General features: G+C 45.2%; 1 protein-coding gene and 1 long non-coding RNA gene across 3 annotated transcripts in view; one reads left to right on the plus strand and one right to left on the minus strand.

Annotated features, from left to right (window-relative positions):
- The window catches only part of TRPC5 (transient receptor potential cation channel subfamily C member 5), a 66,745-nt gene extending 46,776 nt beyond the window's left edge, over positions 1-19,969 (plus strand). The window contains exons 7-10 of the mRNA XM_005238248.4: positions 15,500-15,706; positions 15,887-15,928; positions 17,625-17,714; positions 18,376-19,969. Of these exons, the coding sequence (XP_005238305.2) occupies positions 15,500-15,706; positions 15,887-15,928; positions 17,625-17,714; positions 18,376-19,110 (1,074 nt within the window). The 3' untranslated portion in view covers positions 19,111-19,969. The remainder of the gene's footprint in view (positions 1-15,499; positions 15,707-15,886; positions 15,929-17,624; positions 17,715-18,375) is intronic.
- On the minus strand, positions 19,244-26,477 carry LOC114012399 (uncharacterized). 2 transcript variants are annotated; one of them, XR_008749726.1, is made up of 4 exons: positions 23,859-26,477; positions 21,559-23,710; positions 20,441-20,634; positions 19,244-20,108 (listed from the first exon to the last, which is right to left on the minus strand). It is a non-coding gene; the product is annotated as an uncharacterized LOC114012399 (long non-coding RNA). The 2 variants fall into 2 exon arrangements; XR_008749725.1 differs by having other exon boundaries at positions 19,244-19,536; positions 23,859-26,476.
- Positions 26,478-27,782: the final 1,305 nt, after the last annotated feature.

Consider the following 27,782-nt stretch of genomic DNA (forward strand, 5'->3'; position numbering starts at 1 on the left):
GCAGCTGACTCTGTAGACCCATAGTCTCATATTCCTGGGTAACCTCAGTGAGTGCAGCACGGATCTGAGCTGAGGCAGCGCAGGGCTGCCACTTGGCTCTAGAGACAGTTTCAAGCTTAACTTTATCTTCCTCTGAATGTTCAGAACTGGTGTCTCCGCTGTAATCTCATTCTGTGTACCTAAAAGCCAATGTGTACACTGAGGATTAAATTTGTCAATAGATTGAAAACTAAAGCAGCATTTTAAGGCTCTTCAGGTAAGCTACACAGAAACGGTATGGAAGGAAGATAAATAGTGTGTGCACAGTGCTTAAGGTAAACCAGTGGGCACTTACTTTCCACACCTGACACCTACACATGATAGGTTCAGAGATAGTGAGGTGATGGAGTGTTACCTCATCCGTGAACAGTTACAGGAGTTAGGAAAGTCATTAGTGTCCTCAGCTGGTCACTCAGAAGTACAGGCAGAGTAGAGACATCTCTGCTTTGGGTGACTCTTGCATTTACTTTAGAAGACAGAAGACAAAACAAGAGGGAGAAGAAGAATGAGCACCAGCTCTCCTACTATTTCCATTCACAACTTCCTGGACAAATCTCTGGGGAAGTACATGGGTGAGATCCTTTCCTGGCTAAAGCACACAGAGGAGGATAGCATCGGGTTTTCTGCTTGAACAGGTTCCACGACTGCTGTTGATCATCTGCTGATTCAAGTGGCTCCTGAATTTAGTTATCTAGTCAAACTGAGCACAGACCCAGTCAAATCGGTGATGCTTTTGGACACCTGATCTTTATCATGTTAAAAAGTATGAGAAAAACTGGACCATTGACCTTCCAAATGAGCTGAAAAGCAGCTTGTCACAAAGGCATCACTGCTTTATCAGTCTGTTTCAATGCTTTAAGTGCTTTCTCTTTGTTCGGTGCTACTCCTCACATTCCAGGGAGACTGGAATGAGGGACAGAAAACAAAGATACTCTCCTTGGCCATTTTCTCCCATTCCCCTTCCTTTATTGTCATCACACAGGCTTGTCACTGACACAAAGCCCAAACCTAAGATTGGCGTAAGAATAGCAGTATTTGCTATTCACTGGGATGCAAACCACTCATCATTCTTTTCCCTGAATAATGTGAGTGATGCAATGACACATTACAAACAATCTCACATGACTTAGAGAGACCCATCATAACAATTAACTGAAGTGAATGGTCCAGAGCGGACTGTTACATCAATGTTTTTGTGTATGGAGCCGTTGGGAACAGTGAATTGCTCCATCAGGAAGTGGGCTTGGGAGAGACCCGAGGGTGAAGGACTGAACTCACCAGATAACCGAGGCATAACATGCAGTTCAGCGTGAGCCCCCTACTCAGAATGACAGTGAAAATGCTACAGGACACTTCTTTGTCACTTAAGCTGTCATATTGCAATTGCTGCTGAGAGCAGTGACATTTCTTGGGAAGGCAAGAGGCAGTCACTTCCAGCCTCTTCTTGAGCAGTGCATGCAGCTTGGTTTTGGAAGCCAGTATTTCTGCATGCTCACAGCATTCTCCCGGGGACAAGTTTTCTTCATGTGTCTTCTAAGGGCAAACATAAATTAATCTCTTCCCTGAAGAAAACAATTAATTAATAAGTGTTGAGCTTTACATCTGTGGGTCATTTGTTAACCTCCTGTAATCAGGTCTACCCCTTTCTGAATCACAGTAGACTGATTGCTAGACTGGGCATTTCTTCCTCCTGGTATTTATATCACATCGAATACCCATGGAATGACAGCATTCCAGGGAGGGAGGAGGGGAAAGCAGCCCTTGGAGCTGGGTGGAGGTCTTCCTTCTTAAATACATCAGTAGAAAATCTTGTGCCGTGTGCAGGACTCTGCAGAGAAATAAAATGAGCTAGATAGCAGGGACGAGAGTGCATCTCTGCTAGTTGATTTCCCTGCAGTAGAATGGTTAGGACATCTTAATTAATTCCACTTGTTAATGAGCCAGTGGCACTGCAGCATTGTAAACAGTCTCTCTCCCCTACTTTCTTCCAGGGACAAATATGTTAATACTTTTGTAGCAGTTACTCTTCAGGTTAGCTTTTCCCCCGTTGTCTCATACATACATGAATTTCTGCTGAGAGGTTAGAGAAAGGAGAATCTTAGCTGCTCCTTCGTTGCTCTTCGTTGTGCCTCCCCAGTATGGGGGTTAGGGCTGGGAAAGTTAATTAAGCGCTGTCTGCACACAGCATGAAACCGCAGGGTGTCTGTAGAAGACAGAGCAAGGCAAGCAAAGAGTAAAACCTCCACAAGGCTTTGAGTGATTTCTGATTCAGAAGGAAGAATTTTTCTGCCATAATGTTGTTGGGGTTTTTACTAAGCTATTTCAGACTTGAATGAATATATTTTTCTAGGGGTACCCTGAAGCAGTTTCAATATTGGGCTTTTTCATACAGCCCATTTTTCTCTTTTGCCAAACCATTGTCAAGAGCTGGTTGGTTTCACTGACAAAGCAAACAAAATCCAAATGCACACCAGAATTTCCATACACTTTGCGCTGTTTCAATATGTGAAGATCAGAATGTTCTATACAAGCAGCACAGAATGCAACTGGATGTTACGCGCTGCCAGGTCTCTCATTTCAATACCTTCCCAGACGTGACAGAAATACCATCACCTGATGAATAGAAGAGGAATACGTCATGATGACAAGAGGAAGGACAATGCAACTTATCTGAGAGTAGCCAGGTGGCTCCATCATTCGTAAAATGACAGAAAGTAACGGAGTGGGTAATGAGGACACTTTATGTGATAGGCTATTTCTCATAGGATTGCCACTTGGCTGCATCTGAAGTTACACAATCCTTCTGCTAGTTTGTAATTTTTTTCAAAACAATGTAATAGTGGATGTTACAGGGGGTCCTGGGGTGCAGGTGCGTTTTGGCCTTTCTGGTGCCCTAGGTGCAGGTTTATTTTGCAGGGAATTAGCCATCTATGCATATTTTCTGAAAGCATGTTCCTTATGGACACATCCATGATATTCTGGGAAGCCATGCAGGAATTAGTCACTGGAACTGTACCAACAGTTCTGACTCCGCAGCCGAAGGAACAATGGGAATCAAGATCGATGGAAGAACGGCAACTAAGACCCATCTTCAGGAGCAAAACCATAGGGCTGTGAACTCGTAATCGGAGTTCCAGGTGAGTTAGAGCAATAAGTGGTGCACAACAGCACTGCAGCACTAGGCATCCCACTGACAGGTTAAGGAGAGAGCTTTCAGATGTTTTAGGAAAGTACAATGATGCTTAATATACCTTAGGGACAGCGTCACACCAAAGTAGGTCTGAGAAAAATCACCTCTTAACTGCTGTGCATGAAAGGGATGGTGTTACAGCTTCAAGTGTGTAATATGTGGTGTAGGTGTGATGCTGGAATAATGACTTCATCCTAGCGGTATGTATTAAGTTATGAAGTTGTTTTGTATATTGTATTTTGTATCCTGCTGTTGGTTTGTGTGTGTCTGTTATTTCAAGCTGATTCATCTGGACAGCTGTTACTGCAGAGGACAGCTGCATGCTTAATTTTGTTAAGCCTATGTCTGGAGCAGAGCATATGACCGAATCGAAACGTAGTTGTCAGTGTTCAGATTGGGAAATATGGGCACTGGACACCAAACTAGGGGTGCAGTTTGAAATGATGGAATGAAATAGCGTGGATTAGCATGTGTTCTGGAGGACAGGAGTGAAAATGATAAATATTTTGCATAGCAAAACAAAAGCTGTACAGTAAATAGAAACGGTGTGTGCAGCTAAGAAGAAGTGATCACTTTCAGGAAATCTTGATTCGAAGTGTAGGGATGTTGTACATGGAACTTGCTCAATTTTTGCAGAGTAAAGAGCTTAAAAATTAAAGCACAGGGGAATGTAAAGATTTTTCAGCTCCCTATTACATTGTTTCCAAGATAACTTTGGATTTCCCCAGGAAGTCATGTCAAAATTTTCTTGGTCTACAAAACACAAGAATTCTTCTAGTTTTCTGCGCCAATTGAACTCCCGCAGCACCGTGACAGTAATTGTTACCCAGTTTAATTCACAACAGCAGTAGAAATTCTCTTCCCCACTCTGATCTATGATCCTCAGGACTGTCAAAAAAATGTGCCTCCTCTGCTTTCATGACCTGCATAGTTCTTGGTGGTTTTGCTAAGGAAGAATTTTATGAATCAATAAACTTAGTTCAAGATACAGAGCTGGACAGTCCCCACCTGTGGCAGGTTTTGGGGTAGGAGATTGTCCCCCATATAACCCAGATAGAGTTAAGGCCAGCTCCAAAGCCTGGACTGAAATCGAAGCTGTTGTAAAGCATCAGGAAACATTTATGTCACAAACCCCATTTCAGAACCATTAATTCGAATTTCTTAGGAGTAATTAAGATATGTTTGTTTTTTAACTCCGTCATACTGCAGGAAATGAAATTATGCTCTTGCTGTACTCTTGTTGCCAATATGAGCTGGAATTAATGTCTCTTGAAGCTTTTTATGGTGTAACAAAACAACTAGGCTCTAGAAAGGGGCTTAAATGCCTCTTTTTTTTTTGTTTGCTGGCTGTTTGGCCCGTGGTTTTATGGCCCTCAGGGGCTCCAGCTGACCAACACACACATCCTGCTGGTCACTGTCCATGTGCAGACCCTGTGTTCTAGGTGCAAGTAATACCCTCAAGTCTTTTTTTTTTTTGTTCTACAGTGCAACTGTAATTCCCCAGATTTCAATTACTGCACTCCCAAAACTCATCTGTGTCATCAGTAACATTTAATTGAAATGGCAAATTCTCCTGAACTTACTTGGTGCCTTTTGTGACATTTGGGCAGGCAGATTGCTGTTCCATTTCCCCACAGAGTGCAATACGTGTGAAGAAATGCTGGACCCCTGCTCTCTAGTTCCCTCCTGAGTAGTGTAGCACATCTCTGGAGGAGTGGGATTGATTCCCAAGGCTGGGCGCTCTCCCTGGAGCTTGTGGCTGGATGTGGGGGCCTCCCAGCAGATTTTTATTTGAAAGTGAAGGGAAATACGTTGCAGCAGTTGCGTGCTGTGATGCTAGCATACAGCGAGAGGCCTGCGAAATTAGCCCTGGAGCCTCACTCTAGACTGGCAGGCAGCTTAATTGCTTTTTGTTAGCAAGCTGAAGTATTCATTTGAAGGTGTAGAACTGTTTGTCTTTTTGCTGGCTTTGGCCTAATTACATATAACCCATGGACTTGAATCAAGTTGTTAATATTCATCTGGTGTTCGCAGAGCCTCTAAATGGAAGCACTGGATGTGCTCTGACTTCACATGCTGCATCTTTCTTCTGTTGTTAGACAAAGCTAATTCTCCATCCTAGGGCCCAATCCTGCAAATCCCCTTCATATGAGCATTATCAGCAGGATCAGAAGGTTAATCCCTTCTGTTGTTTTTGATCTTTGAAAACCCAGATATTTATCTGACCCTGTGTACCACCATGGCAAAAGCACTCCGGGGCTTATTTAGAGGAGCAGAAACATTACATTTAAGTAAAAAAGAAGATGAGCTTGCAATCTGTAGATGACCCCTGGCTGATTTGAGATGTTACAGGGAATTTGCTGGCACTGATACGGGTGGGTTGTGTTTTCTTTGGTGTAGTTAACACACCAGTGCCCCGCATGACAGGTCAATAATTCTCTGCCCATTACGTGCGAAGCAGCACAGCAAGTTTTGCTCTTGCTACATGATAGAAGTTGAAGTATCCAGATGGAACCACATAGGTTGCAGCCCCCTGCATTATCCCATCTTTTATTTAGGCCTGACAAACTCAGTCAGCATTATCTTGTGCTTTTGGATCAAGGGGACTTTTGTTAAAAAGACAGAAGAGGAAAAGTGAAAGATAAAGGGAAAATGTCACTGGGGAAAAAGCAGTGGAAAACTGAAAGGGATGTATCTGGGAAGAGCTTTCACCTGGTACTGAGCAATGGAAACAGCTATATTAAGCATCCTCTGAAATGTGACTTTTTAGATGCCAGTTCTTCACAGACTTCCTTTTCAACACGCTGCAATCTAGCAAATAAGTGGATGCTGATTATATAGGTGAAATAGGATACGTACATCTCCATCCAATTAAACAGGAAGATCTCTAATAAGCTGGATGCTGTGGCTCCTTGTCTGCATTTCTGTGCTCTGGTCCAGTCCCCCGCAGCTCCCCAGCTGCAGACCCTGCTTTCAGAATCTGGGGAGGAAAGAGGGGCTTCACCTCCTGAACCAGTGCTGTCTGCACGCTCGGGATTCACTTAGAGGCTGGAGTGATCTCATCCATTTATAAGGGTTCCCTTTCTTTTGGCTCAAGGATATATTTAAACGATTGGGATGTTTAGCTAGGATTTTTCATTTTTGAGCAATTTTTGGCAGCTAAGCTCATGCACTGCACTTAAGTGACTGCGCAACTTCCAGGGGTGTCGGGCACCTGCTTCTCCCACTGGTGCCGTGACCTTTACAGGCTCAATAAAAGACATAGTCCATCTCCACTCCTTTGCTGAGAAAAGGCAGTTTATGACTGGTCATAAAAGAGCAAAATACTAAAGCATTTGGTACCTGAATATACATACATGGTTGGTTTCATTACTTAACTATGGAAGTTTGGGAATAATAATTTTATTCTTTTGTTTACTTCAGGAAGGGATATAAAGGCTGTGTATATATGAGCATTAAAAGGTTGTAAAGCATAAGGAGGTACAGTGAGGCTTAGAGCTCTGATTCAGGGAAAATCCAGCAACACATGAAGCCAGCTCCCAGCATCAGACCAGTCATGAATCCACTGTGTTACTATCTTTCTGGTCAGCTCCATGTGAGCAGATATTCTGGTAAACATTTTTGTAGCAGAAGAGTCAGTGGCAAAGACCGTCAAATGTGCCTTGTGACATTCGTAATCAGGGCTCAGATCTAAAAGTTACAAATGGCCCTAAATAACACGCTAACTAAACTGTTAGAACTTTAAATACCTTTGTTGCAGCTGACATCAGATTTCCTAGCTGAAATCACATCCTTATAATGTACAGACTGGACCCTGGGATCTGAAATTCACATGTGGATCCAAACTGGGATTGTTTTCTTCTTGGGGCTAATTTCTCTTGGCGGGGGGGGGGGGGAACCAAAACAAAACCAAGAAATAAAGAAAGAGGGGTATAGAGAAGTACTGGATTCTCCCTCATGTCTGATTCCCACCAGTCCAGCAATAAATTTCAAGACATTTCTTCTTCCTTGGAAGAGTCAAATCCCAGGCTGACTGGCTATGCAGAAAAAGATCAGAGATAATATTCTGGAAATCGTGCAAGCAGAAATGAGGCAAAGTTCTTTTTTTTTTTTTTTTGCCGGTACTAATAGAGTCATCAACATTCAAGCACTTTGAGCTAGACATACCTTCTCAGCCCACCATTCTGCTACAGGCATGTGTGAATTACTTGATTTTGACCTGGCTGGAGGTAGTTAACATTATCAGCATAGATGCACCTTATCTCTCTGACTTTCAGCATGAAAAGAGGCTCTTATCAGGCAGTGATAAAGGGGAGAGAATGGATGGCAGGAAGAACAAAGCCTTAGTGATATCTTTCTTATTGTTTCTTCCTGCTGAGACTTTTTTAGAGAACTATTTGTCTGCCTGACCTTCCTACTGCTCTGATTTATTTGACTATTAAAATAAAAACTGAACTTTGCTGGGAATATGACTGTAGGAAAAAAAAAGGTGTCAGTTCAAATAATTTAACTGCACTAAAACCAGCACAATCCACAGTTTGCTGTGTTTTCTCAAATATAATATTCCCTGGCCTTCTCATTAGCTATCGTTGTTTCCATCCAGTATGCTGGTGGGAGATGGAAGGTAATTGATACATACATACAACCTAAATACGTTGTGGAACGTAGTGCATTGCAAGCTGTAATAAAAATTTTAATTATGAATATATTCTGCACATGTGAGATATAAATAGCAGCGATGGCAGAGATGCTAAAGCATGCATTTTCCAAGTACAAACTGATTCCCCAGAGCTGGGAAAATCAGCCAGCTCACGGTGTGCAGGTCCACTCTGGGGAAGCAATGGCCAGTGGAACAGCTCATGCAATGGGCCTGTTGCGGTGTCACTCGGGCGGGAGAGCTCTGCTCTTCACCTGACCTTCTGTATTCACAAGCCAGTGGTTTTCTTTGCCATTACAACCAGTGACCTACCCCATTTCCATAATTCCCAAGCCTCTTTGCCTATGCTTACAGGAGGGAGTCCTTTATTCATCTTATAAATGCAGTCGCTGTGCTGTGTGTTGTTGACACTGAACTGGCCATTCCCTTGATGTGTTTGAAGTGATGGACCTCGGGCACGGCAAAATTAAGGAAGCTTTTCCTGACTTCCTCTGTTACAGTGAGTCCTTTTATGGGCTCTACCATGACTGGGATCTTCATCCAGCTTTCAAGTTTTTAAGGCTCACAATCCCATTGATGGCTTATCTGAAGTGTCTGCTATGTAAAAATTCAGATTTTGAGTTTTTTCTCCCTTGTGCTGTTCAATTTCCTCACTTCAGGGCCTTGCTGCCTTCTGCCTTTTACCAGATAAGGATAGCTCTTTTCCAAAATCAAGTCTTTACCTGTATCCTGGCCCAAGAATTTAATTTTCTTGTATCCCAGTGCTGGTATTAATTTATGGGTATTTCTTCAGGACCTGCCTACGCTTCACGAATGCCCTTCTCCTTTTGGGTGCCAGAGCCAGAACGCTCTGCGCCCCCGGCTGAGCTGCTGCCCGGGGAGCCGCGCTCCCTTCCCGTGCCGCGTGCCCTGCCCTTGCCCGTTCTCCTGCAACGTGCTCGTGCACGGGGTTTGCTTTGCGGCTCTCCAGGCATGTTTTCCCTCACTCTGGGTGCTCCTGCACTTCGTATGTGGTGGTTTGCATCTGCCGTGGGCTTGGTGTCCCCAGAGCGTTGCCACATGCTCCTCTTCAAAGCTGTGTGTTGCCGTGGGGCCACCCCAGCTTCCCTGGCGTGAACGTCTGGTCAGGACTCGGTCTGCTCTGCCCACTGCAGCGTGGGATTCTGCTCCAGCCAGTACTTTCATCTCTTCTCTGGCTGTCTCATTCCCTAACTGTTCTAATTGCTTTTTCTAATGCTAGATTGTCCTCCTTTAGTAATTTTTCTTGTATTATTTTTGAAATTGATCCTATTAAGTTCTTATCCTTCAGTATGTCATCCCCAGCTTTGAAAGCAAAGTCATTTGTTGTCAGCTGCAGCTGAATTACCTATGCATTAATTGCCTTTGTAGGTCCCTGATTTTTCTCATAGACTTTTTTTTTTTCTTTCTATGACATATTTTTCTTTGAAAAATATCAATCATCATTTACCTCAAATAGCCTGCTTGGATTTTTGCTGCTTGCTTCTCTGAGCTTGTCATTAAACGCCCAAGCTCTGCTGATGTTATTACCAGTTTGCCCAACACCTATTACAAAATCAACAGCTTTGAAAGTGCGCAAGAGTTGTCTGTGTCAGGTTCTGTAAAGATTAACTTTCTCCCAGCCCTCCTTCTACAATGCTTTCTGTTCAGGACACACAAGGGTATATATTTTGTTATGCTAGCCTGCTTGAAAGCCATCACCGATATATTTTCTGTGCTGTTTCCTGCTCTGGGTTTAGCAAAGAGCAAGAAAGAGGCACGTGAGAGAGAAATATACTAAATAGAGTTTAATGATTTCTCCTACAGTTTGCAGCGCAGCTAATTACACAGCAAAAAAGCACTTTTGAAGTTCCTGTGCCTCTAAGGCAACGAGCCTCCCTTACTCGATATGCTGCAAACAAGGGATGTCAGCAAGCACCTTTTAAAGGTGAATACTGCATCTCCTGCTTCCGTCCTAGAGGAAGGTACTACAGCTTGGGCACTTCCTAATCTTGGGGGGCTGCTGCTGGCACCTCCTGGGACAGCAGCAGAAAGCAGTCCCACTACTGATGCAGAAATCACGCTGGCTTCTGCCAGCCTTCTTGGCACAACTGGAAAGCTTCTGGTGACTCCTTCGGAGGCACTCAGCCACAGCCAGCCAGCCTGGTCCTGAGGGCATTGTCACAGCCATCTGTATCTGCGGCTGACAGGCAGCAGCCTGATTTCCAGCTTAGCCCACTGACTGTTGTATAATAAAGCACAAGAAAGGCACACGCAGCCCTTCCTGTGCCGGCTGGAAAGATGCGAGGTGTCGTGACACACCATCCTTCCCAAGGGGGCGCGGGGAGGATTTGCATCCCAGGAACGGACTGAGGGGAAGGGGCAGAAGCCCTTGTGCACCTACCTCTGTGTAGCGGAGAGGGGCTTAAGTAACTGATTATCTTGTGATTGTTTACCAGTGGAAAGGTGGAGATGCCAGAGTGCCTGGCTGCCCAGTTACGTCATCTCAGCGTTAGGTTTCAGCTGCGTGTTAGTGCCACGGCTGTACACCTGCCTAATCCAGAGCCAACCGAAGAGTGCGGGGAGCTGCCATGCTCCATTCCAGCTGAGCTAAAGGAAACTCAGGACTATCCCAGTGCTTTCAGGGATGCTAATTCAAGAGTCCACGAGATGGTGGCCAATTTGCCACAGGCTTCCCACAGGGCAGCCCTGTACTTCACCTCCTGGGTGCCAAGTTAAAAGGAACAGTGTTTTCCTCCCTCAGCTTTTCAGCCGCAAGGGAGCTGAAATACTAAACCCATGAAGAGGCTGAGGAATCCAGTGGCTGCGGCAGTGGTGGCCACCTCGCGCAGAGAACTGGAACAGTCCTCCCTTGCTGGGTCTGTGCTGGCTGGGTCAGCACCAGCTGAGAAGCTGGCGGTTACTTGGCAAAGTAGGATCGAAACCATATGGCTCAGCAAGGAGATGGTGATGGAAATCTTTATAGAAAACATTTCACAAAATATAAACAACAGATTTTCTACACAGAGATGAAGATGGAGATTAATGCTTGAATTATCCTGGATAATTAGTGTAGCAGGTAATTATTTAAAATCTGGCACATCTGTGAATACATCACTTTGACTGAATTAGAAAATCCTCACACTGCTACAGTAAGATGGCTTCAGCAATCCCACGGGGAAATCTTTATGGGAGATTAATTCTCACTTCAAATGGCAGAGATTTGCAAGAGGATTATGTGGCCAGTATGACACATTCGCATTGTGATAGTGATACAGGTTTTTTTTCTCACAGAGAAGCCGAGCGCTTGTTTCTTTGAGTTCATGTGTTCTTTGAGCTTGAGGACTCAGCCCTCTTAAGAAGTAGTGTTTTATAGCTGAAATGAGGAGCAGCGCTTGAAAGAAAATGGTGACAGGAACAAGGGCAAGAGCAAAAGAAGCTCAGAGAGAGGACAGTGAAATCCAAGCTTGGATTTAAATTCCTAAAACAACGATGTCACACTTGCCAAGCTAGTGGGTATGTTTCTTTAGCTTATTATAAATGTTACCAAAAACACATCATTTAAGGACATTGCATGAGACAGCACGGGTCTGTGAGCATCCTGTCCTCGCTGCGCAGTGCGTCTGCCCAAAGCCCCTCGCCACGGCGGAGCGCCGCACGGCACATCTTGCACCGCTGAGCTCCCCTTGGTGCATGCGTGCCCTCTGCCAGCGCTCCCCGTGCAGGGGCAGAGCACCTGCGCTTCCTTCTGGCCTCTCCCTTCCGAAACCCACCTCCCCTGAAGCCTGCCAGGGTTACGTCCTTGCTGGCCGTCCCTGGGAGCGGGCTCCCACACACTGTCTGCGTGCGGACTCTGGCTGTACTGCTGCTCAGGAGCTTGCTCTGAGGGTTCACCTAGGTGCAGTCTTTGCAACAGCTTTGATGCAAAGCAGGCTCAGACTCGGGCAGTTCTCAAAAATGTGGATCTTGCCCGGTTGCCTGCAGTTACTGGGGAGAGGCACAAAAAGCCTGGAGCACGTCTGGTGGTCCACTGGGCTGCGCTCACAGCCCACGCACTGACTGATGCGCTGGCTGTAGCTCCGGAGGGCCTCAGGTTTGAATTGGGTATCGAACGATGGCCGAAGCATGGTCCTCTTGGTACTCGACAGAGGGTGGAGAGCTACGGAAGCTGTTGTTTTGTGTGGAGATTTCACTGCTTACAGCACTAAAGAGAGCTCTAACCAAGAAAACGGTGGTTTCCTGGCACGCAAAGACATCCTCAGTAAAATTGAAATGTCTCTCTGCTATATATTTCCAACACAAAACTGCTGCCAGGAGCTCTCATCTGATTTACTCAGGTTCTCAAAACATCAAGGTGAGTAACTGAGACAGCCTGAGTTTGTAAACCCTGGGGGATTCACAGCAGCAGCAAAGGGGGAGAAGGAGCAAGAGGGGATACTTTGAGCTTTGTGCAGAGGGTCTGTCTTTTAAGAGAGGTTATATTGCACTTGTTGACTGAGACTGCACAGGAAGAAATACAGGTGGGGGCTGAGGCCAGCATCCACCAGCCTCAGCCACAGGCACATTCAGATCAACAGGGATTTGTTCAGACCAGCCACAACACTTCCCAATGGGAAGCTCCCACTAAGTTTCACAGCGCTGCCCAGCATCTGCATTCAAGTCCTGGCCAAGCCCATGCGGTCCCCTCAGGCTACGTTAAATGAAAGAACAGAAAGAAAACACTCTGTGAAGAAAAACTCTTTTAGCCCTTTTCTTCCTTCCTTCCTTTCCCAGAAACTAATTTGCAATCCCCAAACTACAGTTTTGCCTTATCCTCTACAAACAGCATCCACCATCACTGCTCAACGGCCTCTGCCCAGGACATGCCCTTTCTATAACGTGCTGAAGGGAACGGCTGCCGAGTCGCCGCACCTGATCCCACCCCACCACCAGCCCTGGACCTTTCTAGAAGGGAAGGGTGGATTTATAACTTTCTCCTTTCTGACTTCTCAATAGGACATTTACACCTACTTCTGTGTTAACATAGAACATAAAATATGTCTATGTCTATCCAAAGGGACAGTCTTTGCACTCTCCTTCAGCTACTTACCTACCTACCTACCTACTTGCCCTAAACTCTCCAGCTGCCCCAGATAGTGCTATCAGTGTTGCCAGGTGTCCGTAGTTCCTGCACACCCTGAGAAAGGCTTACTCACAGCAGGGCTGAGTAGCTCGGTGCTGGTGTCAGGCAGCTATTCCCCTGCAGAATGCTTTAGGTGCTTGAACCAGCGCTGCCCCTCCTGTCCGCAGCCTTTCAAGATGCTGCCACCGCTGGGTTTTCCCTGGTAGCGGGTGCATCCAGGTGGAGCGCAGAAAGCTGCCGCTCGGGCCCCTTCTCTGCAAGCCAGGTTTGATCTCCTGCCTCCCCTGCAGGCAGGGTGCCCTCCCCAGAGACACTGTGGCTGTTAAAAATTCAACCCCTTGGCTCGCCTGGCGTGTGGTGCTGGGCATCCTTCTGCTGACGACTGTTCCAGCTGAAGTTGCCCAGACCAGGAAACTTCCAGGTAGAATGATGGGCATGAGCGAGCCATTGGGACTGAGCAGGGAGCAGCCAGCCCTGCTTCTGGAAGAGGCTGGGACAGCTCTGCCTTTAACTCTGGGCAGTCATTAGGCAGGAGTCGTCCTGTGGGCTGGTTGTGGAGCTCGGAGCACTAACCCCGGGTTCTGGGAAGGAGGAACAGCTTGCCCTGCTCCCCTCGAGCTCTGCTGAGCGTGCTGCAGCCTGCAGGTAGACAAATGAAGAAAAACTGAGCAGGACTTTTTTTTTTTCCTCTTTTTTTTTCCTCTTTATTTTTTTTTTTTTTTTTTGGTGGCAATTATTCCTACTGCTGCAAACTACGTTTTTACTACCTAGAACTTCATTTCCACCAGCATCGGATTCTAATACTTCACAGTGGTGCTGCAATTTTCCGGCTTACAGGGTCTGATAATGTATGAGGCAAAAAGAAGGCATGGCAGGCTGCTTCTCTGGTCTACCCATGGCGTGAAACCAGCCCTTTCGGTAAGATGGCAGGGGATAATAGTATTCTGGGCTGATTCAGACCATCTGCAGAGACTAATATGCTCCTGGGCCGCTGAGGGAGTCATTTTAAATTGAGAGCTGTGCATAATTTGAATACGCTACTAAAATGGAGTTCAGCTGCCCCTCACGGTCAAAATGCAAGCATATTTTACCCATGTCAGAGTACTGGAGCGTAGCCAGAAGCCAGTGTAGTAATTTTTTGGGCATGATGTTCAGCCATATTTTATTAAAATTCCCTGTCCTACACTTTACTGCTTGTTTCTGAGAGCTGCTGCCCTGCAGCCCAGCATCCCTCACTCAAGAGGGCTGCTAGTTCCAACCTGGCTGAGATCTCCTCAGAAACTTAAAGGCCCGCGTTGTCCTTTTCTCCTGCCTGGTGCTGTTACTTAGCCTAGATCATCACGGCTTTGGCTTAATCTCATGTCAGATACTGTTAACGTAAATGCTGAACAGCCAAAATGTCATGCACCATACTCTGCAGTGATAACAATACACAGATTTACCACTTAAATTCAGTGTACTGTTGTAAGCTGTGTTCAGCACTGCTTGGCTTGAAGGCTTCAAACTATTTCTTCTCTGTCTAATGTCAGAATTTCTGCAGAACATGCAAAACAGCGGCATCTTTTAACTTTAAAACTAGTGCAAACCAGCATGACATCCATTTTGAAAGCTGCAGTCTGTCGCTGAACGGAGGCTGTAGGTAGATCTCTCTGCCCCGATGCTGAAGGGAATATGCAGTCTGTTACTGGGCAGATCAGCCTGTTGGCTCCACAGATTACACTGCAAATAACTTGATTTGGAGATCACCGTTTTGCAGTCTGTAAGATCAGTGTCTTGCATAGACTCAGTATTCATGTCCTGATGACTGGAGGGACTGTATGCTTATCTGTGCAGCTGTAAAATGATGCTACTGATTTTCTACCTTTACGTTGTTGGGATGAAAAACACTAGAGCACAGCAAGCTAGCATGGTGATAATATAAATGAAACAAAACCAAAACCACCACAAAACCTGTGCAGTAAGATGTCTTCTGTTTTGTGTAAGGATAATGCAGAGGCAAGATTTAAAATGTGTCACTTTCATCAAGAGCTGACTTAATGGATGCTATAAAAACCAAACAAATCAAAAAAAATTATAGAAGATCTTATTCCAGGGAGGAATGTGAGAATTCGTTGGATTTGGACATGAGAAACAACAGTTTGTGATAATAAAAGTGCTAGAAAAAGCAAAATAAGAAATGTGTTTTCTTGCTTATTGTATTGGCAATTAACAAGCACAACCTCTAAAGGACAAAGTTGGGCTTTAGCATGTGAAATTCATTTTGCTGAATGTTGCTGTCATCTCATTTCTCAGTGGTTGGTATTTTTGCACTCTAGCCACGTTTCACATTGATTTTTTTAAGTACACCCCCAGCGAGGGAGATGGAAGAAGCGATACTGCTTTGCCTGCAGCTGGAGAAATCCTTTATTGCTCACGTGTCACCTCCTCAGCTGTGGACATTTGCTCCAGGAAAGCTTGCCTGAAGCTACTGATAGTCTCTTTCCTTCTGTCACAGGACCATGCGGATATTGAGTGGAAGTTTGCACGGACGAAGCTCTGGATGAGTTACTTTGATGAAGGCGCCACCCTGCCCCCTCCTTTTAACATCGTCCCGAGTCCCAAGTCAGTCTGGTACCTTTGCAAGTGGATTCACAATCAGCTGTGCCCAGGCAACGACTCCGACAATGAACAGAAGAGGCATGAGAACCTCAAAACATTCACAGTAAGGAGCTGCGTGATTTTATACTTCATTTTTCGAGGGTGCTCGTGCATGTTCAGGATTGCAAGGGCCACCACGCTGCTGGTGTGGAGGAAGGTTGCTGGATCGTAATGTGCTAAGAGCCTTCGGAAGCTCTAAAGACAGGACTGAACAGGTAACATATCTGTGCCTTTCTCTTTCCAGGAACGGCACGCTGACAACCTGATTCAGAATCAACATTACCAGGTACGCTTTTGAGCACATAAAGTTATTACTTGCTGGTTTTTCTTCCTGCTCATTTTCTAATACTTCCATTCTTGCTTGCTTCTAGAATGTATTTTGATAAGTATAGGTCCGCTAAGAAGATTTTGCTTATCGTGGATTAAAACATTTCCTAAATAATTACTGAACCGTTTCCCAATGGCTCAGTAAATCACTCCTAGCCTTTCACCCCCTCTGAAGTAGTGGAAAACTTGCCAGGTATCAGTCTGGCTGCTGAAGTCAAAGTGACATCCCCAGTGCCATCGGGGGACCAGGCTGACACACCGTCCCGATTAGAACTGTTCCTGCAGCATTTGTACGCGCTCCCGAGTTGTTCCTCTGCTGCTCTTTTTGTAAGGCATCCCTAACTCAGACTGGTTGGGATTTTCCTTTGGGCAGCTCAGGAAGGAGGAATGGTCCCTTTGTGAATCTCGCTGGTTTTGTTTGTTCTCCGCCTGCCTGACATCAAGTGCTCATTAAAGCCAACCTACAAAAGGATGAAACGGTATTAAAACCAGCAGCTTCAGTACTTGAATTCAGTGTGATGTATTATGCCAGCGTGCTGGAAGGAAAAAAAACTTTCCAGATTGTTAGGTGGTACGTCAGGCTATGCTGTCAAAAGCCATTAGTAATTTGTCTTACTTAAGACACCTCCTGCTTTTTGAAGAGTATTTTTATCTGAAGTTGATGTTTAACATAATTAATCGCCTTTGACAACAGACATTCGGTACTACCTGACTTCACAGCACGGCTTACGGGCACCAACAGTGGGATCTCTTAAAAAACCTCCCAGGAAAACCTTGGTGCGGAGCCCATCTTCATGCTTGGTGCTGCTCAGGCTCGTTATCCCTTCTTATGAGAAGGGGGGGAATGAAGGGAAGGTTTGGAGTATTTTCTGTATGTGGAGCTCAACCTCCGTGTATGTTGGCTGGCACAGATAAACGGACAAGCTCAAAGTACCAGTTTGCATCTGTAAAGCCAGCACGGAGGTGCACGAACACAGAGGACGGATCTCATCCTGCCCCAAAGCTGTACCGTAACAACAGCCCAGGTACCGCAGAGGAACGAGAGCCCTCGGAGGAGGCCCTGGGGGTGTGACTTGGTCCTTCCAGCGCTGTCCACAGACACGGCAGCAGCCTTGAAGGAGTTTCTAACCTGCCGTTAGGGAACACCCAGGCAGCTGGCAGATGTGGTTTAACATGAATGTGTGTTGCCCCGTGGGGTCCTGGCTGTTCTTCAGGTTATTTGTTGTCAGCGTACCCTCCCTGGCTTTCACATACCTGATAAACAACTTTCAAATGGCGAGTTTAGCCTGTCAGGATACACAGCGTATACACATGAGAACGGTAACCTGAAAAACTCTCAGCAGCTGAGGTTAAATGGCTTGAGGACAGTTAAGAACATAAGAAATTTTTCTCAGCGACTTTTACATATACAAAACGAGTACAAAATACCTGCTCACTGTAGTTAACAACTGAGCATTCGAGAAGGAAGGTGTATTACCCTTTCCAAAGGTCTGTTCTGTTTAAAAGAAAGTGTTTTGGTCTGAATGGTAAGTGATTTTCTTTTTAGACAGCAGCGTCGGGACAGCCACTGTCGGTCAGAACTCGGTGAAATGCCGTTAAGAACAGAGTCTGCTCTGAGGCAGCAGCTGAGTCACTCGTATTATTTCCTATTCCAGGAAGTGATAAGAAATCTTGTAAAAAGATATGTCGCGGCAATGATAAGAACTTCCAAAACCAATGAAGGTTTAACAGAAGAAAATTTCAAGGTAATTTATTATTCCTTAATAATAATTTATTATATTAATACAAGAAGTCATTTGCAGACTTCACACTGACTGTGAAGATGATTTGTAACCTGCTGTGGAAATCGGGCTATTACTGGAGCTGAGAATATATAGGATGTGCGCGGGGTGGGGGGGGCGTTGAGCAGAGAATATTATTGTCTTCTCATATGATTGCCTCCCAGCTTTTAATATACAACATGTTACATAGACAGAAGCACTGGAAAACGGTAGGAATGAAGTATCTGATTTGAGTCAACGTCACATTCCTACTCCTAACCCAGAGAGAGACAAGGAACGAGTCTGGGTTAGTGCACACAGGGAACACTTGCCAATGAAGTTAAAGTTGGGGCTATCAGCTAAACAGGGTTCCTGCCCTATTTCTACATTTCAGCAGTGTTGCCCCTCTTCTCTAACTGCCTTATTTGACTTTTTTGGGGGGGAGGGTGGGCAGAGGGGGTTGGCCAAAAGGGCTGGTTGTGAAGCCTTTGGAGAGAAAGATCTCGCGAGGTCTCCCATTCCCAGGATTACCAATATGTGTTGTGTGTGTGTGTCACTGAATAATGAAGGTGGGGTATTCCTGTAAGTGCGACTTCGTGTCACAGGTAAAGCCGCTGAGCATAACTCGTTTCTCCTCTTGCCCTAGGAATTAAAACAGGACATCTCAAGTTTTCGCTATGAAGTTCTTGACCTCTTAGGAAACAGGAAGCCCCAGAGGAGAAGTTACTCTACCAGCAGCACAGAGGTGTCCCAAAAGGATGAAACAAATGAGGATGGTGCTGGGGAAAAATCCAAAGCCAAGAGCGTGTCTTTCAGTGTAGCCAACAAAAAAAAGGACTTCAACGTATCTGCTCTAATTAAAACTATGTCTGGGATCGATATGGTGGAAGAGAAGCCCAAAAGCAATGGGATCAGTAAGCGCTCCTTTGTCCGAAACGGGAACAGAGTTCAGAGACTTTCCAGCTCCAAGAAGGAGTCCTTCAAGAGACTGGGCCTGCTTTTCTCCAAGATGAACGGACACGTACCAGAACCAAACTCAGAACCCATGTACACTATTTCAGACGGAATTATTCAGCCACACTACATGTGGAAAGACATTAAATATTCTCAGATTGATAAAGAGAAAGAAGAGAATTGTTCCAAAAGTGAAATTAACCTCAGTGAGGTGGACTACAGTGGGAACACAAGACTTACAGGACAGAGCAAGGAGTGCCCTGTGGTTTGTACCAGCTCCCTTCACTGTGCTTCCAGTATTTGTTCCTCTAATTCCAAACTTATAGACTCATCAGAGGATGTGTTTGATTCATGGGGACAGGCCTGTGACTTGTTTATAAACCAGTGGAAAGACGGGCAGGATGATCACGTTACAACTCGGCTATAAGTAAAGCTATCTTAACACTCGCTGGAAAACTTAGCCAATTATTTGTAATTGTTTGCTGTCATCCAATCCAGCGTTACTATTTCCTTTCTGTCCACAGCTGAAAAAAAAGTGTAAAACTACTCATGTTAGCCTATTTTATAGCCTTCCACACCTTTTTTAATTTACTTTTTTTTTTTTTTTTACACTCACAAATACTAAAGGTTTCACCATTTATAAGGTCACTGTACCCCACAGCAGTCCCTTCAGATGCAGTCTTAGTCTTCGCCCCACACAGACTTCAGACGCACTGGTGGCCCAGTAAAGGATTTCTCCAGCGCTGTCAGCATCGTCCCACCACTGCTGGGTCATCGCTGCTGCTGTCCAACATGATCGGCTCCGCGTCCTGCTCGATTTTCCTCGCCAACACAACCAGCTGGTGAGCAGTGGCTTAGCAGAAGGCCGAGAATCATATTTAAAATGGTTTTAGAAATGGTTTCAAAACAAAACTGGCTTTTTGTTTTCTTTAAGCAATATGACCTCTGATTCTTTCAGTTGTGTGTGTTTTTTCAGGTGGTTTATTATATGAATATTGTAAATCGTTACTGAATAAGAGACCCATTTGATCATCCAGCTAGAACATGTTAGATTTGCTTATTTAACTAATTCCCATAAGAAATTCCCTCTGTAGTGAGCAGCTTGACCTTCCAGTTAGGCTGACGGTGGAACCCAGCACCCAGCCTTGCTCCCAACTTCTGCACAGACGAATTGACCCCAGACAAGCTGTGGCTGCTTCGAACACAAACCTCAGTCTGGTTTTCACATTTCTAATGAGCTGAACCAACCCCCGGCCCTCAAGCTGTATCTGGATTTTTTGTAAAAATTCCTGATCTTAATTCCACTGCTGCATTTGCTTTTTGCTGCCTCTCTGATGGCTGTCAGGCTTTCGGAAGCAAACCGTCCTCCTGGTGTATGGCAAGTGCTAAGAGACAGCATCTTCCCTGCGCCGGTGAGCAGCATTTCTGAAAAGAAACCGAAGCAAGAGCAGCTCGGCCTGCACCTGGCAGCCTGGAAGGTCTCTGCAGTTCCTTTTCTAAGGTGCAACAAAAAGCAGTGGGGCAGTAAATATTCTCTTTGATTTCCCCGGCTGTGGTAGTGTCTGGACAGGGCCTAGCACTGTCACTGCTTTTGTCCGGAGAAGACAACCCCATCAAGGGCAAAATGGTTGAATTTTTTAATAGTGATTTTTTGGGGTTTGTTGGGGGTTTTTGTGTTTTTTTTTTTTAAACAATGTGATACTTGAACTTTCTTCTGCAGTGTTGCTAAGAAACACAGATGATTGGCACGTACTTACCACCACTTCAGAGCTGTTATTAGTCAGCCGCTTTCTTGGAAGAAGCAAGTCCTGATCGGGAGCTCAGGAACGGCCTTGCGGTACGACAGAGCTTCGTTACTGCTTGTGCGGTCACCCTCACGGCCCTGCTCCCCGGGGAGGTGACGTGAGCGGGTATCCCAAGGGTGGGTGCCAAAAGTCACCTCTTCTGTGAACTGCATTTGTAAAAGCATGATGCTGGAAAACCTACACCTACTGTTGGCACTGGTCAGATGTTACCAGCCGGGGTGCGAGCGGTGCGCAGGGTCGGGAGAGGGATTTCTCCCTGCAGCAGTCCCCCGCAGAAGAGATGCTGGGATGCCTGCCGCTGGATACTCTGCCTGCGTTTTAAACCTGGCTCCCTCCTCTTGGTAAAGAACCTTGTTAGGTTCTCCCTTGGGCACCTACGCAGCATTACCTGAAAGTCTGCAGCAGGGAGAGGAACGTGAAGGATGCCCCCAGCTCCTGGAGCGGAGCTGCAGGTACCAAGCCCGGCCTCCCGGCAAGGGCTCAGTACCGACCTCGAGGCGGAGACTGTGGCTCCAGGCCAGCTCTGGTGTCAAAAGAAAGCAGCAGCAGGAGCAGAGACTCAAAAATGTTTCTGTGCTCCTTGCTTACAAACACCACCAGTCTTGTTACCGGCACGCAGTATAAAGCCTCAAAGATTTAAGCGTCGAGGTGTGTTAGTTAAGGCGGAGTGAAAAGCATTTTTGTATCAACAGATTTTAGGCTTTCATGCTAATTGCAGGGTTAGAGTTGTCTTTGACAACTGCATCTCCTCTTGCTTTACAAAAGGCTGAGCTGACTGACATTGGTGTTACACAAGGAGACTTGCAAAACACGAGGGTCAGCAGCAGCGTGCCGGTCACTCATGAAGAAATCCAGCACCCCGGTCTTTTAGGAGGCAAATCCGTCAGTACGTGAGAGCTGCAGTCAGAACCAGCTGAAAGCAATTCTCAAAGCAGCTCAACAATAAAAGCCCTACAGTTTAATAAACTAAACTGAGCACATTTCTGGAAAAAGAAACATTAGCAAGAGCTACTACAGGGGGGAAGAAGGAAAGGGGAGAAGGAAAGGGTTTGAGTAATTTTCTGCCTCACCTAACCACACCGCAGCTTACAAACTCTACTTGACATGGGGCCAGCAGACCTTTATGGTATTTCCTGCGTAACAAGAATTAAAACAATGCCGGTATGGTTATGCAGATTACATCAACCGCGGCTGGGGCTGGGACAGAAGCAGGGTTTGTATCCCTGGCCAGCAGAAAGGCTTTTAGGCAAGCACACTGCTGCTGGTGATGATTATATCGTGTCCTCCAAACGCAGCACTGCATTAACGGGTACAAATAACAAAAAGGAACGCAATTAACTCTGCAGTGGTGCCTCCCAAAAATGTAAAAGTGACACCGGGCAGCGCAAATCTATTCTGTGCAAACGGCGTGAGTCACGTTCCCCTGCTGCGTCCTGAAAGGGCAGGGGTAGGAGCTGCCACACTTGAATGGCATGAGGGATAATGCAGCCTGCAAAAAAAATCTCTCACTAACGTGATGTTAAAGGCAAGAGGTACGTCACAGGGCTGCTTGGCTGGGGCTCCCCTGGGGTTTGTTTCATGACTCAGATACCTCCTAGCTCCCAGCTAGGAGCCAGTCTGAGCTGACTTTGGAATTTAACACAAATATTTGATTTGGCTGCGATTAATACATGTGTCCAGGAGTTTACAAAACTGTCAAATTCGTCCCCCAAAAGGCAAAGTTCTGTTTGGTGGCATCTATGCATCCCCTTTGGTGTAGCAATAGACTTTACAGCAGCTGGTGAATTATAATTACTCTAAAACAGAAGCTTCAGGGGAGGGAAATTAAAATACCTTGTGAAAAAACACATTTGCTAAGCAAACCCTGGGGTGTTTTTTTAATTCACTTGTAGTCCCAGTATTTGGGATTTCACTAGCATTTTTCCATTTTCAACTGCTTCAAAAGGAAATGTGTTTTAGTGAAAGTTACTCTTTCCTTCAGAGGACTCGGTGCGCTACCCCTGTGCTGTCTGTGCAGGCGATCAGGGCCGGAGCTGGTGGGGCACTTGGAGCTTCTCCTGTCAGGAGTTAAACTTTTCTTTGGCCTCAGTTCAAGATGCACAGCTGTGCTCTAACTGGTATAGCCTGGCCTTTATCCTGTGGACTTCAATAATAAACCTTATGCATATGCAAGGAATTTGGAATTAGGAACAACAGAGATCTCAACCATTTGCCCTTTCTTTAGGTTTGTAGCTCTTGAAGTTGCTTCATTTCCCACCTCCCATCCCCGGTGTCATTTTCACCTGGCTTTTTTAAGCAGCACACCTACAAATGATCACCAATTAAAAAGTTAATAACATCCAGGGCTAAGAATCTCAAGTAGAGCTAGGAGGTGTTTGTACTCAGGTCAGAGATTAAATCAATTGTTTCAGAAACAAGAAATTAACTGACATATCTCTGCAGATTATTTGGATAATTGTACATTATTCACTTGCTGGTATATATGTAAATACTCAAGTATTTGTACATGTGGTCCCTCCCGAGGAAGCATGCACAGCGGGCAGAGCACAGGGTTAGAGGCCAGGACTCCCGAGGTCCAGTCCCAGCTCTGCCCCTGCCTCACCTGTGACCTTGGGCAAGTCACTCAGCCTCTCTAATGCCCCAGTTTCCCCATCTGTAAAATAGGGATAATAATACTTACCTACCTCGCAGGGGGGGTTAGTTCATTATTTATAAGCACTTTCAGATCTTCAAATTAAAGGCGCTATATACATAAGTAGTTAATATTCGTAGCAGTAGTATGTACTTTTATTTTCTTACAACTAATTCAGGTTAGGATTTAACTGTATGTCCGTTACGATAGTTTTCCACATAGAAAACTAGCATGGTTTCCCATGACGGGAATTTAGGGGACTTCTGCAGTAGACAGAGAGCAGGAGCAGCATACCCTGGAAGCCTAAACTCTTTAACACCCTTGCTTTCGTGATTTATGTTTCACCCTTAATGTCACCTTTACTGTATTTGTGTTTCATCCTTTTTTCTGATGGTACATGTAACATAATTTTTAGCAGAAACAGCCACTGTAAATATTAAGAGTATTTAAATAAATATATTCATGTATAAATACCTTACCTTTTAAAGAGGTTAAAATTGGTTGATGCAACAGATTTCTAAGCACGGGGAGGTTCCGCAGGCAGCCCAGCACCGATGCACACGCACACAGCAGGATACTGGAGTAGGGCTCTAGGAAAATTTCCCCATGTCATCACCTCCTCCGTTGTCACTTTCCCGCCCATCACCGGCGAGGGCAGCAAGTGACACAGGTGACAAAGTGTCACAGGAGGGTGCACAGCACGCTGGGTAGGGGGCTGGAGCAAAACTGCCCTGCTACCTGTTTTGCCCCGAGGAGCAGGGTAAGGCAGCTCCCGGACACGCACCTCGGGCAGCGGCGCGTTCCCAGCGTGACGGTCCTGGAGAAACCTTTCCTGGGCAGCGGAGTGTCCCTGCCGGGGAGCTCCTTGCCCAGCCCTCTCTGTAGGTGGAATTTGTTTTTCATTAGCGCTTACTCAGGATAAAGGTCTTTAGTTTGAGTGACGGGAGCTGTAAGTTGACTTGCCCAGGAAGGGCACAATGAGCACTCTGAGCTCCCTTCCAGGAACACGAGCAGTTGCAGGGTGTTTGCACTGGGTATTTGGACAGTTACTAACAGCATAAGCAAGGATCTGACTTACTGCTGGGTTTTGTAGCGGTTAGAAAACTCCATGAGCACCTGCTGCTCTCACACCATTACGTGTATGTCCCACTTCCCTTGGGACTTCTCAGCTTTGCTTTGCTATTTCTGCTTTCCTTTTCAAAAGGCCAATATCCCAAAGACAAGCAAGTTTCCAATCAACCAGGACAAGTTTCAGTTTTGGTTTAACTTCTGCAAGTTCTCCTTTAAGCAGGTAACTTGTCCTGCAGTGTGCTAACACTGTCCCACAGACACGTCCATGAGAAAGATCCGTGCAGCTTCAAAGGCGGATTTCCAAAAAACCAGGATCACCCTCCCACCTCTGCTGCAAATCCACAGTCAAACAAAACGGCAAAAAACAGCCAAAACCATCCCAACCGCTAGGGCTGCCTCGAATTAATGAAAGTTGTTACTTAACTTAAAACCCTCTGGAGCTGTTTTTTGCGGGGGGCGGCGCTGTAAGGACCTCAGCCTCACAGAAGGGACTCGCCAGGCCATCGGCACGGTGGCCACGGTGGCCCCGGCCAGGCAGACGGCACAGCTGGTTGCAGCCTGCCCAGGTGTGCTGGGAGCACTGGTGACTCTCATTCACATCATGGTAAGATTAAATGGAATCAGTGAGACCACAGTGAATAATAAATCAGCTCACTGGAGGAGCATCTAAAATAAACTGTTACTAAAATAATCCACAGATTTCAGCGAATGTGCAACGTGAAAGCTAACAACTATAAAGTCAGTCTCTTGCTGGTTTATTTATTTTTTTGGAGGAGGAGGTGGGGAGCTCTCTGTGCTAGCCATGTTACCATATTTTCTAAACATTTCTAGTTTGATTCTATTTCATTTCCACACTACTTCTTTCCCCATTTCAGGCCATTACACTTTTACAAACAAATAATTTATATACTATACACCTAACTGCCTCCACTCGGAACAACTACTGCTCTGGAGTAAATTCATGACCAAGACCGACTGTTTGAAAAAGAGAACAATGCTTTATCTAAAAAAGTATATTTAAAAGGCAGAAGTGTTTGATCCTTATCTTCCGAATGTTTGACAGTATTTTATCCTTCAGGGAAACACTTTTACCTGCGCTGGTTTTTTAAGGTGTGCAAAACAAAACAACCGTAACAGCAATAGAGACCCCCTCGCCCAGCTCCAACCACCCACAATTTTAAAAGCCAAACGGATCTTGCGGTTCTTTCTTTACATCCCGACCCTTCTCAACCAGTGGCTCACCAGCTACGGAAAACAGTGTGGCCCATTCCTCCTGGCTAGCATGTCCTCCTTTAGCACGGATTATTTTGTTTATTTGGGGGATTTTTTCCCCCCTCCTCTCCCATTTAAAGCATTTCCATATCAGCAGTAACCCCTAAGCCAGAAGAAACGATGCGCTTAGGACAAAACGTGATCAACCAAGGCGCTGGCCTTTTAGCACATTAGCTAACAGAACACTGTGATACCTTTACCCAACAGAGCGAAATGCCTTTTGACTATAAATAGTTGTTTTTGAGCAAGGGGGCACTTTTTGGTCTAGCTATTTTTTGGGTATTGTACAGTCTTATTTAAAAAACTACTGAATGTGTTTTTAAGGCGGGTCTGGGAACTAGAGGGCTAGGGTTCTTTGGGAAGCAAAGGATAGTAGCAGATGCTTAAGTACTCTATTTTCTATATGGCAAGCCCCAGAGACCCGGGCTCACTCTGCAAGCAGTTTTTTTAAGCGATCGAGTTTTAATATCAAATTAAATCTTCATTTAAAAAAAGCTATCACAGAAACAGCTTCACACCTGAGCATATTTTCAAATGCCATTTTACTTCATGGGATAAAAAAAGGTGAGGCTTTTTTTTCCTCCTCCTCTACTTCAGTTTTGGTCAAAAACTTGATGGCCTTTTCCAGGCAAAAGAGCTTTTAGATGTTTTAAGAATTTTGCATATGTGAAGACAGAGTGGGGACCTCAGCATTTGCCAGTTGGGTAGTAACAGCCACCCCTAGAGAAAGGGGGGGAAAGAAAAGGGGAAGAGCAAAAAGCAAAAACAAACGCTTAGTTTTATGTACTTTTCTACTTGCATCTCCTCTGTCCGTAGTGCAGACTCCATGTCATACCCTCGTATAACATGTAAAAATGAAATTATGTACATAATAAATAAAATTATTTATTTTATGTGTATTTTTAGCTTAACTATAAACTGAAAAAATAAAAAGCATTTAATTTTTTTCCCAAAAATGTAAGCCTATTGAAATTCAAGGTGTTTCTACCTTTTCAGATGTAACATTTCCAGCTGCCTATTGATAATAAATATTTATGAACAGCAACAAATCTGATGTTTTATAGTTTTTTAAAATCATGTTCAGCACAGACTTCTCAAGGGCTGTCAGTGGTCAGAGGAGCACTTAAGGGCTCCGATTCTACAGAGACTTACATTGGTCTTTACATAAAAAAGCCATGGTCCGGTCCTGCGTACCCACAGTGACGCCGACCGCCCAAATTTAAGCAGAGGTTCATGAGCAAGGGCTGAACACCACCCGGCTGCAAAAAAAAAACCACCCCAAAACATTCATTATAGCCTGTCTACAACAGAAAATAGCAAACCACTGGAAGTGCTGGTAAATAAAATGCGCTGCATGAATGCAATTACTCCTCTACAAAGAAGTCTAAGTAAGTGTAATACCATTTTAATTTGCTCCCCAAAGATATCCTTAGACCAGCGGAGCTACATCAGCCGCACTGGAATATAGCAATATAGCTAATGGTGTAAAAGAGTCATTAAGCAACAACATATAACTGTATTAACATAATTTGCTCATGTAAAGCTGTCCTCCAAGCAAATCGCATTAAAAGTACTGCAGGCGTGCAGATACATTTCAACAGGTTTCCATTAAGTACCAGAGGTTCTTGGTCAAGCCTCCAGTAAAACAAGAGTTTCCTCAAGTTAAACAACAATATCCCTTCCCTTGAAATGCAGGAGATCCTCGCAGCACAAGGGGTTCAACACAGACACCCACAGAAACACACACAGTCCACGCCAAAAGCTGTAGCAAAGCCCAGGGCCACCGTGATCCACAGCTACAGAATTGTAAAAGACCCACATACAGACAGGCAGCGACCTTTGGTTTTGTTTTAATAGAAAAGGACGTTTCAAAGTTGGATGTGCACATTCCCACGCAGGTCAGAAAGCCCAGAAGTTCAAAGTCAAGGCACTCCGAGTCCCCAGTTCTGCTTCTTATTCTAGAAACAGGAACCAAACTGCACCTCCAAATTGCTTCCATCCCCCAGCAGCACCTGCAGAGGCGGATGGGCTGCAGCAGAAAGTACCGGATTGGCCCAGGGAGGGAGGCGGCAGGTAGTGGAAGAAGTTTTGCAGTGTATTTTATCTCCTCTTACTTGTGCTTCCTGACAAGTAACACAAATCACGCATTCACCTGATCACCACAAACATTAAAACAAACGTTTTTTGCTTTCAACTATGACAAGTATTAAAAAAGGTACTGATTTAAAGAGTCAGAAACCAAAGTTTTCGATTGGATTGGAAAATGCAAACAGGCAGAGTAGGGAACAGGAAAAATACATAAAGGAGAGGATAAAGGGA

The sequence above is a fragment of the Falco peregrinus genome, chromosome 13 (assembly GCF_023634155.1).
Source record: "Falco peregrinus isolate bFalPer1 chromosome 13, bFalPer1.pri, whole genome shotgun sequence".
Taxonomy (NCBI): domain Eukaryota; kingdom Metazoa; phylum Chordata; class Aves; order Falconiformes; family Falconidae; genus Falco; species Falco peregrinus.